This window comes from Telopea speciosissima, chromosome 5 (genome assembly GCF_018873765.1).
Source record: "Telopea speciosissima isolate NSW1024214 ecotype Mountain lineage chromosome 5, Tspe_v1, whole genome shotgun sequence".
In the NCBI taxonomy this organism is placed as follows: Eukaryota; Viridiplantae; Streptophyta; class Magnoliopsida; order Proteales; family Proteaceae; genus Telopea; species Telopea speciosissima.
The window spans coordinates 28,916,340-28,932,828 of record NC_057920.1 but is presented as its reverse complement, the minus strand read 5'-3'; the positions used below and the strand labels follow the sequence as shown (position 1 = coordinate 28,932,828).

Sequence of the window (16,489 nt, the reverse complement as noted above, 5' to 3'; positions counted from 1 at the left end):
CCCACAGCGTCCCATACCACCAGGATAATTCGTACATCAGGTTTGATTTACTGTAATGCCACATGAATTCAATTTTTATTATTATCCACCTAACAAACAAATGCCTAAGTCTGGTCTAGTGCTACTGCAACACCCTAGGTAGCATCCCCGACCCTCCATCTCTCACACGCGGATGGCCTATCCGGCGATGTCAACCCGAGTTGCGGTTGGAAGCCTGCCATACATGTGTACGTCCTGTACGACAAACCCCCGATATAACCCCACTGCCTCGGTTTCGGTCCTCGTATCGGAATCGCCGCTCCCAGCACCTCAATCGGTACACACTGGTGTCCCCATGGGGGGATTATCCAACACATAAAACCCTGTTGGCAAGGGTCGTAGCATCGGGTATAGTGTTATCCTAACCAGCATACATCTAATGCATATTAAGGTACGTACACGCGTAGGCCAGAGGTCGAGTCCATATTCCCTCCACGTCGGGCTCGCTATCTTCTCGCGCCCTCTAACTAACACGTGCATATTATCCACTTACCAAAGAAATGCCTGAGTCAGGTCTAGTGCTATTGCAACACCCTAGGTAGCATCCCCGGTCCTCCATCTCTCACACGCGGATGGCCTATCCGACGATGTCCACCCGAGTTGCCGTTGGAAGCCTGCCATACACGTGTACGTCCTGTACGGCAAACCCCTGATATAACCCTAGCTGTCACTCGGTCCCGGCGCCCACTATGGAACTGATCTGTTGAGAATGGTGCCCCCAATCCGTCGGAAGTCACCACCCATTACCCAACACCTTACCCCCTGTTGGTAAGGGGTGTAGCACTGGGGAAGTGTGATCCTAACCATATGCTTCTAAATGAGTAAAGGTGCATGCATATGTATAGGCCAGAGGTCGAGTTCATAGTCCCTCCATGTCGGGCTCGCTATCCTCTCGCGCCCTCTAGCCTACACGTATACATATAATTATTTTCAATCTTTGATCCCAAGTCCGGTGCACACTACGACACTTAGATCACATCAATCTCGTACATCTCGTACTCATCACACATTCTCATATCTCAAATCCCAAGTCCGGTGCACACTACGACACTTGGATCACCTCAATCTCACATATTTCACATTCACCACATATTTCCACATTCTAACACATGGCCATATCCGTTCTCAACACACATAATCATATTCAATCGCAACACCCATAACCATATTCAATCTCAACATATATAACCATAACCACCCCCATCACACATGTCCATCTCATCATTCAATCACATTCGCATTCTCAGTCTCGTCACACAACTATGTTTTCATTCAAAATCTCATCACAATAGTAATTCGAATATAAAATACATTCTAGCATCTATATTAAACATGGAAGAATTTATACCAATTTATCTCTAACAAATAGGCGTTATTAGTTATACACTCTAGACCATTAAACAAATAGATACATGTAAGACAGTCACACAACAAGATATAAAACATTCCAAAATAGGGTCGGATATCCGATTTCCTCACCTTGTTCTTCGAATCAATTATGCTAACCAAAATTCAAATCCTCGCGTGTATCGGTACGGCTCCTCCAGACGGTTGTAGTTACCTAATTTAATATATTTTAGAAGACATTAACATTTGTAGATAACCCTTATTAAAATCCCTTAAAACCCCTACTTAAGCATTGTCGAAGTAGGCGAGGTCACTGAAGTAAATTTGATTGTGGTAAAGCTATCAATGCACATTAATCATCTTTGAACCCAATTTATAGGGCCTTCCCCTCAGATTTGGCTAAAGGTATCTTTATATGAAATGTAACCCTTCAAGTCTAGTTTATAACGCAATTCGAATTGCATCGATTGAGTATGTATCGACGAAGTTATGATCAAAACAATGGGTAAAGGTCAAAAAAACGGTAGAAGCAATTTCTGAAAACGGTAGAAGGGTTCAAGGTTGCTTCTATCGTTTTCATTCTACCTTTTTTAGGCAGAGAGAAAAAGGTAGAAAGGAAGATCTGAAAAAGGTAGAAGGGCACCTGGGTTGCTTCTACCGTTTTCATTCTACCCTTTTTAGGCAGAGAGAAAAAGGTAGAAAGGCAGATCTGAAAAAGGTAGAAGGGCACCTGGGTTGCTTCTACCTTTTTCAGCCGACTGCATCTACCTTTTTACAGAAAAGACTTACATTGAATACTTGGCTTGGGCTTTGGTTTCATGGCTTAAATAGGTATATCCTAGGGTTATACCATGCAATTTTAGTTAGAACTATTATTCAAATCTAGGGTTTTAGGTCTTATCACCAAGAGGGTTTATAAACCTAAGCTTACACATGAGATGGGTGATAGATTTAAAATCAATGAACCCTAGCTTATAAATTCTTGTGCTAGAGTTGGCATTGATGGATTATCCCATAATAGTAGGATTTTTTTTGGTACATGGAAGTGCATAAGAAGGGTAGATGTGCTCAATCAAACCTCCATGAATTGTTTGATACATAACCATGGAGGTTTAACCCAAGGTTCTAAGGAGAAACCTATCATCACAAGCTCTTGGGTTAGGGTTTACCAAATGGTCTTAGAATAACATTTATGGAAGCATGGAAGCCATAACAGCTCACTTAGTACAAGCATCAAAGCATTAACATCCCTTATTGATGGCACTCCCCACTTGCTAGGTAGAGCTCCATCAATGGAAGGACATGGTTCTTCCATGATTTCTTCCAAAGATTGCATAGAGACAGAGGAAAATGAAATGAAGAGGAATGTACTTACAATGGTGAGGCAACGTAAAGGGTGTGCTCCTCTCACCTTCTTCTTCTCTTTCTCTTTCTTTTTTCTTCTTCTTCTTCTTCTTCTTCCTCTTCTTCTTCTTCTTCTTCTCTTCCTCCTCCTTCTTCTACTCCAAATCGATTTAGGTTTCTAATTTGGGGGAGAAATGGGTGAATAGTGTAATGGTCTCTATTTAACACACATGGCCACTAGGGCATGTTTGGTTAGACATTATACTTAGTTTCCTAGGGTATGTTTGGCTAATCACTAACAACTTAGGTCCCTTTTTAAGTTATTGGGCCCTCTAACCAACTTAGGCCCACAGTCCATATAAAAGAGTAAAGTGGGCTAATGTCTCTAACCCAATTTAATGTCATATAGGAGTAGGTAGGTCCCACCCGATCTAGGTAGCATACATACATACGCTCCGATCAATAACTCCTATAAACCTTCATTACAAGCACCACTTGGGGTGAGTTGACTTTAATACCCCTAGACTAAGTTAACATTAAGTAGGGGTAGGTCTCACTTAGGGCTAGGTGGGGCCCGCATTCCTTTAATCCAGTTTTAAAGCTTAAATGGCCTATTTTTGACTCGGATAGAGCTGAGACTTTCCCCAGTTCACTCGCACACCTTCAAGGGCATAAATACTATGGATCATACGCATCAAATGTCATTAGCAACCATGCATGGTTGAATTTAATTATTCACGGTTAGCCACTTATCACTAATCATCCGAGTGGGGGGTTCGGGTTCCCCTCCCGATTGTCTCCGCACCACAACACGTGCACAGAGGGTAGTCAACAGTTCTACTGTGGTAAAAGTATTTTTCATTATTTCTGTCAATAATTTTATCCTTGACTGCTATAGTCCAAGGTCAACGATGTCGTCAGTCGTCGGTATTGCAACACTTAATATCAAAATTTCAAATTAGCCCAGATTTTTGGGCACGGATATAACAAATTGGCTTCTTGGGAATCTAATAGCCTATCTTATGTAGGACGCTCGGTCTTAATACAATCTGCTTTAGCTGCTACCCCAACTTATTTAATGAATTGTTTCTTATTTCCGCTTAAAGTGTGTTGACAAATTGACTCAATTTGTCTTAATTTCTGGTCGGGAAGTTCAGATGGTAAACGGAAGAAAACTGATAGTATCTCTTGGGACAAAATGGTGTCTCCCAAAAGCGTTTGGAGGTCTGGGCTTTAGAAAAGCCGAACATCACAATAAGGCCCTCATTATGAAACTGGGTTGGAGGTTAATCACTGAAACCTCTTCAGTCTGGTCTAGAATTCTCAAAGCAAAATATTTCCCCAAAAAATCTTTTTTCGATCCCATGATCAGGAAGAGAAAAGGATCGTGGGCCTGGAATAGCATTGCCCACATCATTCCGAACCTCGCAAAATCGGTTATTAGGAAAGTAGGGAATGGTAAAACCACCTTTTTTTTGGACTGACAGATGGAATCCCTCTATCCCAGGTAACCTGTCTGCCCTTTCTTTAATTCCTCTAAACACTGAAAATTGTACTCATTCAATTGATAAGTTTAGGTTCGAGGAGAATTGGAATACCGATTCATTGAACCAAGTTTTGCCTTCAAACATCATTTCTCAAATATCCTTAATTAATCTTTCAAACTCTGATGATTTATGGTGTTATACGAAATCCAAAAATGGCCTCTTTAATTTAGTACTAAGTTGGCTGCCACTGAGCTGATTTCTAATGTTAGGAATAGTAATCTGTTTAACACTGTTTGGTGGAAATTCTTTTGGAAGCTCAAACTTCATCCTAAATTTAAATCTTTCTTCTGGCGTGTTCTAAATGCAAGACTCCCAATCAAGGCTTCTCTTTCAAAATGGCTTCCGATCGACCCTTCCTGTGCTCTTTGTGGAAATTGTGCCGCATCATATTGGCACTTATTCATATCTTGTGATTGGGTTAAGCATCTTTGGGTGGCGGAACCTCTGGGCCTGAGAACAAAATTTCTGGCCTCTCCAAATCTTCAAGAATTATGCTTTGCTACTTTCTCCAATACCAATTTAGATAAACAATCTTTTATTTGGTTTTTTAATGATTTTATTATCACATGTTATTTCATCTGAAATTCTCAAAACAAATCTGTGTTTGGCACAGAAAAACCAAACCCGACCCGGGTAATGAATTTAATTATGCGATATTTGTCTGACTTAAAGCTGTCCCCACCAACTTTTCATCCTCCAATGTAAATTATTATCATGCCATTTATTTGCCAACTTCTCATTTCTATGGCTTACCAAAACTAGATTTTCATGTCTTAATCTGTGCAAGATACTATATACCTGGATTGAGTACTGCAGGATGGTCGTACATTTTTTTGACAGGAGGAAGATTTACCTTTTTTGTTGCAAGTTACCGGACTGCTTCTTCACATCTGAAGCCTGTATTATATAGTATTCGGTCTAGCTTGGATCATGCATCAATTTTGGGGTTGAAGATTCAAGAAGTATGGTGCTCTTACCCTATGATCACTGATGTTCTTCCATCTCCAACCAAATCCACCTAGCCTTGGAAGCATATTACAGATCTGCTTTATATTTCGGACTTATATTATGATGTTAGATTTCCAAAACAAGGAAACTCTTTTTGTATAGGTGTGGCCCGCCATGCACAGGCCAAGAATACTGTTTATACCCCTTTATATTAATATAGTATTTCTTTTTTTTCTCACCAAAAAAATAAAAAAAAAAGAATAGATTGCCGACATCTGCCTTAGTAGTAGTTTAAAACATGATCTAATACTTACACAGCTACAAGGCAGTGGATGGATAATTATCGTCTACGGTTCCTGACCGGTGAGGTTCCCTAGTTCCTCTCACAAGAGGAGGGTGGACCCCACCTGGGCACCTGACCGAACAGTTTGCCCAGGTGGGGTCCACCCTCCTCTTGTGAGAGGAACTAGGGAACCGCACCGGTCAGGGAACCGTACATGAAAAAAATTCGGCAGTGGATTGGGTTGTGCAAGTGAACTTTGGCAGTTCTGGTATAATGCCTACTGCCCAAAGCTATTCACCTCTTCAATTTCATTTAATGATAAATAGCGTCATGGTGAATAGACCTAGTTCTGATCTACAACCTCTAATCCCAAAAGCTCGGAGCAATTAAATAAGGGCAACAAGTGTAGGAGTACCATGTTGCACTTCCTAGGGATCGTCACTCGACCGCCCTACTCTAGTAGCATGTTACAACCGCTTATCTCAAAAGTTCGAGCTATTAGATAAGGAAAATAACAATGAATATCAACACCTTGGTCCACAACTACTATCAATGATTATTTTGATTACCCTTTGATTCAATTTTTTGAAAAGAAACTCACAAGAGATAGTGATCCAAAGGTATTCAATTAATAAACTGTACTAGAACACCATTAGTTTTTGGATATTACTGGATGAAGATAAAATATATGAGCTCACACCATGTAACATGGTCTGAAGGAATCTAAAAAAAAAAAAAAAAAATGGTCTGAAGGAAACAAAGGCAGATAAATTTAAAAAAAAAAAAAAAAAAATAGAGAGAAAATATATATACATATACAATGAAAGCTGAAGAATGCCTCTGCACTGTTGGACCAGTGATGTATTTTCTTTGTGATAGAGAAATGAACTGTAGGAATGTAGTTTCACGAGCTTCAACAGTTCTCAATAATCTAGGAAGCATGACATGGATGGAGACACAACAAAATTGGATCTTGGTGATTTAACTTCGCCCTAAGGAAACAAGTTCAGAAGTACAAGCCCAATCAAGCCAACAAGGGATATATAGTTGAATTCTAAGGTTGTGTCCACCATCCTTACTAACCATAGATGAACATTAAGCTTGGGGAGAGGATGAACTTGTAAACATATATCTGGATCAACGAGAATGAATTTGCATTTCTATAGAAACTCTGTGAATTAAAGTGTTATGGAATAGATGGTTTGGATGCTTCTGGAGAATCCTGGCTACTCTTCACGACGAGATCATAATTGATAGATGCCAGCTGAGACAAGTTCTGAATACATACCAAGAAAACAAGGGATCATATTTAAATTCTTCAAATTAATAAACATAACAGAAAGTATCGCTTTGTGGCAAGTTCTACCTTGAATGAAAAATTACTAAAGGAATACTTTACTGTAAGGGCGGGGGCACTAAAATCTGCCAGATTACCACATTCATCTCCCTGATTCAAAAGCATCCACATGTTAGAAGGACGAGATACAGTGCAAAATGCATCAAGAAAAAAAGCCTAATAGAATTTCACATACATCTTCATCTAGTTGGTTGCTGAATGAGCTGCTGCTGCAGGATAAACTGCCTGTTTCGGACATGTTGTCAAAGTCACAAGCTGTCGAACGAATGTTTTCATCTGACATATTCCATACATAACGACTTGTGAAATAACTTGTATCGAATGCACCTTCTGCTGATGGTATGAATGCAGCCTGTAAGAAATTGCAAGACTTTCATAAATTGATGTTTCTAGTGAAAGGGTTAAACTTGGGAATACAAGGGGATAAAAGTAATGGGAGTGGAATGGGCATAGTAGTGGATAAAGATTTAAAGAATGATGCGGTGGATATCAAAAGATTTGGAGCTAGGATTATATCCATCAAGTTTGTGTTGGATATGAAGATTTTTTTATAACAATCTGAGTACAAAAGAAGGGGAAAAAACTATCTATAAGATAGCTAAAATGAGGGAAAGGAAGCGTAGAGATGTCGAACCTCGTTAGATGTATTAAAAGTTATTTTTGCAGCCTACTAAATCAAAACACTTCGAGTAACAGTATCCCGGAAGACTACATTACCCATCAAGACACCACATGTCGTAGATATATATGAAAAATTAAGATGTCCAGTAAAAAAGCTTTAAGGAGGATGAAAGTAGGCTAGGCACAAGGCCCAGAAGAAGTCCTAATAGAAGTGTGGAAGAGCTTAGGAATATGTGGCTTGTCTTGGCTAAATAAATTGTTAAATAAGATTATGAGTAAATGGAAAACGCCAGATGAATGGAGGAGAAGCATTGTGGTTCCAATTTATAAAAATAAAGGTGATATTCAAATTTGTAATTACTATAGAGGAATAAAACTAATGTCATATTAAGAAATTATAGGAGAGGGTTATTGAAACCTACCTAAGACAAGAAACTACTATCATGGAGAACAAATTTGGTTTTATACCAGGAAGATCCATAGCAAAAGCTATTTACTTACATAAAAGACTCATGGAAGGATTTAGATATTGCACAAAGGATCTCTACATGGTCTTTATTGGCCTAGCAAAAGCTTATGACAGAGTCCCTATAGATTTAATCTGGCAAGTACTAGAGAAGAAAAATGTTTCAAGTAAATATGTGGACATAATTAAAGATATGTATGATGCTGTGGTGGCTAGTGTAAGAATTATGGGGAATCAAGGTAGTGAATTCCCAATTACAATTTGGTTACATCAAGGATCAGTCTTAAGCCCTTATTTGTTGCGCTTATCATGGGTGATTTAACTAGAGACATTCAAGATGAGGTTCTTTAGGTATGCTTTTTCTAATGATATTGTTTTGGTGGATGAGACAAAAGCAGGGATTAACGCGAAGTTGGAGTTATGGAGATCAACCTTGGAATCAACAAGTTTTAAGATAAGTAGAGCGAAGACAGAGTATATGATGTGTAACTTTAGTTACAATAGGACGGATAATGAGGTGGTGAAATTGATGAGAGGGAGATTCCGCAAAGTGATTATTTTAGGTACATGGGTTCAATCATAAATAAAGAAGGTGATATAGAAGATGACGTTCCACAAAGAATTAAAATAAGATGGATGATGTGGTGAGGTGTATCCGGAGTGTTGTGTGATCAACGTATTCCTTTAAAACTTAAAGGAACATTTTATAGGATAGTCATATGACCAGCTATGATGTATGGTGCGGAATGTTAGGCAGTTAAGAAACATCATGGAGATAAACTCAATGTAGCGGAGATGAGGATGTTGAAATGGATGTGTAGAAAAACTAGGAAGGATAAAGTAAGGAATGATCATATTAGAGCTGATTTGGGAGTACTTTCAATACATGATAAGCTACGAGAAAGTTGTTTGAAGTGGCATGGGCATTTTCAACGGAGGCCTTTGGATGCTCCAGTACGCAGGAGTGATTTTGACTCAGATTGAAGGAACTAAAAGAGCCAAGGGCAGACCTAAAATGATCCTAGGAGAAGTGGTGAGGAAGGACATGCATAGTTTAGCAATGACCTTGATTAGAGCTCATTGGAGGGCAAGATTCCATGTAGCCGACCCCATTTAGTTGGGATAAGGCTGAGTTGTCTTTTTTGTTGTTGTTCTGGTGAAAATTTGCAGAAATCAACTGTAGTTTCTGATTAAGTGCAACAAAATAAGAGGTGGTGGAAAGGTTTATCATCCATCACTTTACTGTAAAGGAAGTACATGTGCTGACAGGCAGGAAACTATAATTTCTATTTTGTTTATGACTGAATTTAACACTCCTTCCATTGGTTTTCTCTTGGTTTCTTTATTCACTGATTTAGTAGGGATGCATTCTCCATGACACTGGCTCCGCAGTTAGGTGTTTACGCCTTCTTAAAATCATCAAACCAAAAGAAGAGGTAATTTTTTATTTTATTTTGGGGGGGGGGGGGGGGCAGTTGGTGGTAAAAAAAAATGACCTTCTGCCTGGCGAGTGTGTCCCAGTTGATGTTCTTGAAAAAACTATGGCGCTTCACCTGCCAGAATGATAAGTATTTCAAAGAATTTATCATGACTTTCAGAGGAAACATTTTCATCAATAGTAATTGGCTGAAACAACAGGGGGGAAAAAATTCTTCACCAATGACTAGTCAGACTTCACCTCTTTCGCCCCTGTAGCTCCTAGTCTCTGAACAGGATTTTCAGTAAGCAATCTGGACAAAAAAGAAAATGAAAGACACATATATATGTGAAAGCTACTCCACATCTTCAATCAAAGTCAGACATCACTAACCCATAAATAATGGATTTCATCCAAGTAGAAAGAAATAAATGCAACATCTTTTACCGGAAAAGAGTAATAATTAAAAATATATGCAGTACAGTGGAGTACGTGATATAGAAATCGTTGTAGGGTCTCTGATATTATTTTTCAAAAATTATAATGGATGACAAACAGAATCACCAGCCAAATAATTGGAGTAGAATACCCAACTGCTAAGCAGAAGAGCATTACTGATCTACAAGCCGATCTTGCAATAACTTTGAGTTTTACTTTTCATCCATTTTGGATCCTTCTATACTTATCTATTACTTTATTTGCTGTTATATGGTAAAATTTCATCTTTGCTAGGACTCCTTGTCAGAGAAGTACATAGTTCAATTGAATGCTTGTAGGTTGAAATCTTGAAATTTGCAGGATCCACACCTAAGAAACAACAAATTTAAGTGGGAAATTAGTGTGTATGACTATTCATAATGGTGGTCTTGGGATTAGGACTGTCCCAAAGAAGAATGAGGCTCCTCCCAAAGTGGATGTGGAGATAACCCGAGGGAGGAGAGGAGTTTGTATTAGTCAGCAATAAGATCAAAAAACGGGTGGTGGAATCTGGCATTGACCTATAGAGTAATTCCCAGTGCTTGTGGCAGAGTGTTGGAAATTTTTTCTCTCTTGCTTTCAATTTATCAGGTATGAGGTGGGTGATGGTAAGCATATTAGGTTTTGGGAGGGCCTTTGGTAGGGTGATAATACCTTTAGTTCAAAATTTCCTAGACTGTACAAACTCCTTAGGAGCAAGGGTAATATTGTGCAGGAATGTGTAACTGTTGATAGGAGTGGGCCATCTTAGGACTTAGGGTTTAGGAGAGAGGTAAGAGACTCTGAAGTTCAAGAGGTCACAGATTTGGCATTCTTTTGTTGGATGCTTAATTCCCTTTTTATGAGCCAGATACTCATTTTGGACACTCACTTCTGCTAAGACCTTTTCATCCAAATTCTTCTCTGTTGCATCTATTCCCAATCTGTAGAATGCCATGCTCTACTCTTACAAACTGATTTGGAAAATCCATGCCTCCCATCCCTGCCCACCCTCACCCCCCCCCCCCCCCCCCCCCAAAAAAAAAAAAAAAGAAGCTATTGCAGCCACTGAAGGAGCTATTGGGCAAGAATACATATAGGAGGCTGCACCCATAGCAAAACTGTTTAGGTAGCAATAGCTACCAAGGAACACATTGTCGCTGTGTTCAGCATCTACTGAACACCAAATACAAAATTAGATTAGGCTTATAACAATGCCCTACAATGCAATCCCTTCTAGCCAAGGTATTTGACAGTAGTAAACCTAGGGCTAGCATACATATATGTATACAAGGAAATACAATTGAGACAAGCAATGAAAACACTCACAATCCCGGCTTGAATCAATTCCTAGTACATCGAGAGATTCCTGAGTGGCTGTGAAATCTTTGTGAAGGCTTCCCAGCAGTGGAATCCTTCTTCTCCTTCTTCCCTTCTCTCTCTTTTTCTTCCTTGGTGTTTTCACAAACACCTTGAGTGCGCACACCACTTTCTTTCTTCCTTCTTTCTTCTCCCTTTACTTCTTTGTTTTTATCCTTTTCTTTCCTTCTCCTTCTCCTTCTCTTTCTTGCAAGGAACCTTCAACAAGTGTGTGCGCACTTGAGGCAACAAGAATGGTGGTTGAGAGTAATACAATGCAACATCAATGATCTTCCCTTCTATCTCTTCCTTTTCTTTTCTCCTCTAAGGTTTCTTGCTTTTTCTTCTTGAGGATACATTGAAAAATGAGCCCTAACAACCACTTAAAAAGCTCAAAAATCCCAATCCAAAACTTTGTTCAACGTCCATCCGGTCGACTGCCACTTCGGTCGGATGAGGATCTGGTGGACTGCTTGGGCAACCGGCTGATGCTGACTTCTAGAAATGAAAAGAGGTATCTATTCGGGAAGTTTGATCTGAGTAGAAATGGTCACTGCTTCACTAACCGGTCGGCCGGATTTTGCCTCTAAATCCTGTCTGACCCTTTTCCGGACATGTGTCCACTCAAACTTTCATATCTTCCTAGTTTGGACTGCGATTGACCCAATTCTTCTTTAGCTAGAAAGCTAACTCAATGATGTTCATTTCTTATGGTCTGAGCTCCTCCAAAATTATGACAAAGATATCTCAAAAATTCCAAAAACTTCTCAGATGATTCTTTTTGGTGCAACTGCACAGGAATAATTGTATCTCCTCCGTCCGGTGTCGAAACGACGTGAAACCAAAAACACTGGAACACAAACCCGAAGAACTACGTTTCTTCAGTTTTCACCTCCTTCCAAAAATGCCATTTGGCTTTCCGAAAATTCCCCCATACACATTACCATCACATGAACCTATGTAATCACAATTCTAAAAACATCTGGCCTTCATTCGAACCTGCCAGAGACTACTAAACACTGTACAATCCTGAAGTGAAGTATCCCACGGCAGAGTTGGATTTTAGGTAGTAAATGCAAGTAAGATAGGGAGAGGAAGATGAAGGAAGAGAGAAGAAGGAGACAAGAGAGTAGAGAAGAGGAGTTTGGTTGTAATGTGTTGTGTTGGAGTGTTGTCTCCACCACACCTATTTTAATCCATTGATAACAAGAAAGAAATTACATACACCTCCCTAGGGAGTTAAAGAGTAAAAATGAAAAAAATACAATATAAAGTAACTAGACAAAAGACTATTTCCTAAAGTACCCTTATTACATAAACTCTAACACTCCCCCTCAACCTAGAGAATAAATGTCATGCACTCCTAGCTTGCATAATAGGGTACCAAACTGGAGAGAAGTGAGCACTTTGGTGAAAATGTCTGCCAGTTGATCACTAGTCTTCACGAAAGGGGTACAAATGCAGCCAGAGTCTATCTTCTCCTTGATGAAGTGTCAATCCACTTATATATGCATTGCTCTATCAAGTTGCACCGGGTTGTGAGCAATGCTGATAAATGCTTTGTTATCACAATAGAGCCACATAGGACCTTCAGTGTCAAACTCCAACTCTTGGACCAATCGTCTCAACCATATGAGTTTGCATACTCCATGAGCCATAGCCCTTAATTCTGCCTCTGCACTAGATCTGGCTACAACAGGTGGTTTTTTGCTTCTCCATATGACTAAGTTACCTCCCACAAATGTGCAATAACGAGATATAGATCTTCTGTCTGACATGGATCCAGCCCAATCGGCATCAGTGAAGCCTTCTACTCTTAAGTGATTGTGCCTAGCATACAATAGTCATTTTCTTGGAGAGGACTTCAATGAGAATGCGATATACAACATCCAAGTGGCCACTCTTGGGAGCATGCATAAATTGGTTCACCACTCCCACTGCATAAGAAATATTTGGGCAAGTCATAGACAGATTGATAAGCTTTCCCACTAGCCTCTGGTACTTTCTCGCATCAATAAGAGAGGAACCACAATCTTCTCCTAGCTAGTGATTCTGCTCAATAGGAGAATTTGCCGGTGTGCAGTCAAACATGCCTTTCTCTTTCAACAAATCAAGAAAATTTCCTTTGACATATGTTGATTCCTCTCTTGAACCTTAATACTTCAATTCCCAAAGAAATACTTCAAGGAACCAAATCTCTGATTTCAAACTGTTGAGCCAAGTAGGTCTTTAGCCAATTTATCTCAGCTCTGTCATCTCCAGTTACTACAATATCATCAACGTAGACAATGAGAGTTGTGATGGTACCATTACCTCGTCAGGTAAAGAGAGTATGGTCAACTTGACTCTGGGAATATCCATTCTTCAAAATAGCCTGCTAGAATCGCTCAAACCATGCCTTTGGTGACTGTTTGAGACCATATAGTGCCTTCTTGAGAAGATACACTTTCCCTTCAGCTAAAGGAAGTTTGAAGCCTGGTGGGGTTTGCATGTACACTTCCTCTTCTAAGTCACCACGAAGGAAGGCATTCTTTACGTCTAACTGATATAATGGCCAATCTTTATTAGCCGCCAATGATAAGAGAACTCTTATAGAGTTATGCTTAACCACAGGAGCAAATGTCTCCTGATAGTCAATTCCATATACTTGACTGTACCCCTTGGACACCAATCTTACCTTGTACCTTTCAACCATGGTTTAAAGTATCGACCGATAAGATACGGTACGGACTGAAACGTATCGGTATCAGTCGATACCGATACATCTTTTTTTTTTTTTTTAAATGGACTGTCTCGAATTGTATTGAAATGTATCAGCCGATACGAGGTATCGATACGTCTAGTAAAGGGTTTTGTGGGTGGTTTAATACGTAACGATATGTATCGATACGTATCTGCCGATACGGCTTGATACTACCGATTCATACCGATACCATCGATACATTCCATAACATAAACTCGATATAACTCCTAATCTAACGAAAAAATGAAGGAAAACTCTTAACCAAGAGTCTAAAATCTTGCATTTAATCTTGGTTTTTCACACTTTTAGACTAAAAAATGAATCAAGGAGTGATATAATATCATCCTTTGCATCATTCAATACTCTTCATGGCTATAGATGATTACAACATGTAAGTAACCTCATCTTTTATAACAATTTCAATTTAATGCACTTGTTTGGTTATACATTATTTTCCATTTTAGTGTTTATGCATGATACTTATTATATATTGCTTATTTATATTGTTTTTTGTTCCAAAAGTGTATTCCCATGTGTATTATGACCATTTCTATGCGTATCTGTATTGTTCAATACGTATCTTTGATACGATACGATATGATATAATATGTCTCTTGAAATCACCCGACCGATACGATACCCGATACCAATACTTTAAACCTTGCTTTCAACAACACCATCAGATTGATACTTGATTATGTAGACCCACTTGCATCCAACTGGGACTCTTTCCCTGGGGAGATCTATCAATTTCCCGGTGCCATTCTTCTCAAGGCCATCTTCTTCTCAGACATAGCTTGCTTCCACTTTGGGTCACACACAACCTCAGTAACATTCTTGGGAATAGAAACAGAAGAGAGAGCAATAGTAAAGGCAAAGACCTGTAGGAGAGAGCATCATAGGAAACAAATTGGGCTATAGGATTAGTACAAGCTCCTTTTCCCTTTCTAACAGCAATAGGAAGGTCTAAATCAGAAGGAAGAGAAGGGATGTCACCTGACTGAGGAGGATAGAGCTCAGGATGAGGATCCAAAGACGACTCTTGGTAGGTCTTCTTTCTCTTCAAGCATTCACCTCTTTTGTACACAACTACCTCTTTTTCATTGCAAGAATCAGCTCCTGATTGATCATCAATATCAACCACATCCGCTTCTCTGTGTTTCCCAATGTCAAGCATAAAAGGAGAAATAGGTAGAGGAGAAAGAAAGGGAATATTATCAGCAGCCTTTTCACACCCACAATTCTCCCCCTGAAGAGGATGTTGAGGAGGGGAAAGAAGGGTACAGGTTCAAGGAAGGTGACATCTTTGGAGAGGAGACACCGACGAGAAGAAGAGTGATAACACTTGTAGCCTTTGGTAGTAGAAGAATACCCAAGAAAGAGGCATTTGAGAGCCTTGGAGTTAAGTTTAGTTCGAGAGGATTGGTTAGCATGAACATAACAAACATATACAAAGACTTTGGGAGGAAGGGAAAAAGCAGAAAGCTGTGGAGACAAGGTTTCCAAGGGAGATTTGGAACCAAGGAGTTTGGTAGGCATGCAATTGATGAGAAAGGAAGTAGTTAGAAGGGCATCAGACCAGAAGGTCTTAGGAACACGCATGCCAAATAAAAGACTACGGGTGACCTTCAATAAATGACGATTTTTCCTCTCAGTGACCCCATTTTGTTGGGGTGTGTCAACACATGCTAACTGATGGATAATGGCATCATTAGCAAAGAAGGTTTGGAGGACACGTATTTGGTTCGAGTATCAAACTAAGTAAAAACCATTTGATAAAAATTCTTAAATACATCACTTTTATGTTTCATTAGAACAGTCCAAGTAGTGCGAGAATAATCATCAACAAATGAAACAAAGTAACGATAGCCAATAAAGAGGTAGGAGAGGGTTCCCAAACATCCGTAAGCACAATATAAAAAGGAACAGTAGATCTATTACGGTATTACCTTGATATGGATAAGATGAACGACAATGTTTGCAAACATACATGGTTTACATTGAAAAACATAAGAGAAAGCAAAAGAAGAAAATAAATAAGGTAATTGTTTCCTTAGTACAATGAAAGATGGACGGCCAAAACGACGATGCCATAACATAACAGAATCCACAGAGCTACTATAATTACATCCACACACATAGGATTGAGCTGTGGGCAAAAAGGTTAAAAAAAGTAGAGGCCTTTCTCCTCATGTCCACTGCCAATAATCCTCTTCGTCACCAAATCCTGAAAAAGACAATGAGAAGGAAAAAGGCGACATAACAATTTAGGGATTTAGTTAAGTAACTCATAGATAAAAGATTAGCAACAAGGTTAGGGACGTGAAGGATGGAATCAAGAGAAATGGACGATGTAACAAGAATGCTGCCCTTAACAAAAATAGAGGAAAGGGAGCCATCAACCACCCTAACCTTATCCCTACCAGAGCAAATGGTGTAGGAATCATAATAGTGAGATGTACAAGTCATGTGGTCAATGGCACCAGAGTCAATGACCCAAGACTGGGCTGCAGTAGGAGCGGATGTGGAGACCTACAAAGCTGAGGATGATGAGGAAGTTGC

At 39.5% G+C, this 16,489-nt stretch overlaps 1 protein-coding gene across 2 annotated transcripts in view; it reads right to left on the bottom strand.

Moving 5' to 3' along the window:
* Positions 1 to 6,299: 6,299 nt before the first annotated feature.
* Positions 6,300 to 16,489, bottom strand: part of LOC122662149 (probable serine/threonine protein kinase IRE) — a 109,093-nt gene continuing 98,903 nt past the window's right edge. Inside the window, exons 13-17 of one of the 2 annotated variants that reach the window (XM_043857715.1) lie at positions 9,631 to 9,682; positions 9,449 to 9,505; positions 7,041 to 7,217; positions 6,875 to 6,955; positions 6,300 to 6,784 (exon numbers count right to left, since the gene is read on the bottom strand). In XM_043857715.1, the coding sequence (XP_043713650.1) occupies positions 6,695 to 6,784; positions 6,875 to 6,955; positions 7,041 to 7,217; positions 9,449 to 9,505; positions 9,631 to 9,682 (457 nt within the window). In that variant the 3' untranslated portion in view covers positions 6,300 to 6,694. Of the gene's footprint in view, positions 6,785 to 6,874; positions 6,956 to 7,040; positions 7,218 to 9,448; positions 9,506 to 9,609; positions 9,683 to 16,489 lie in introns of those variants that run through there. The other variant, XR_006332982.1, reaches the window with a different exon arrangement.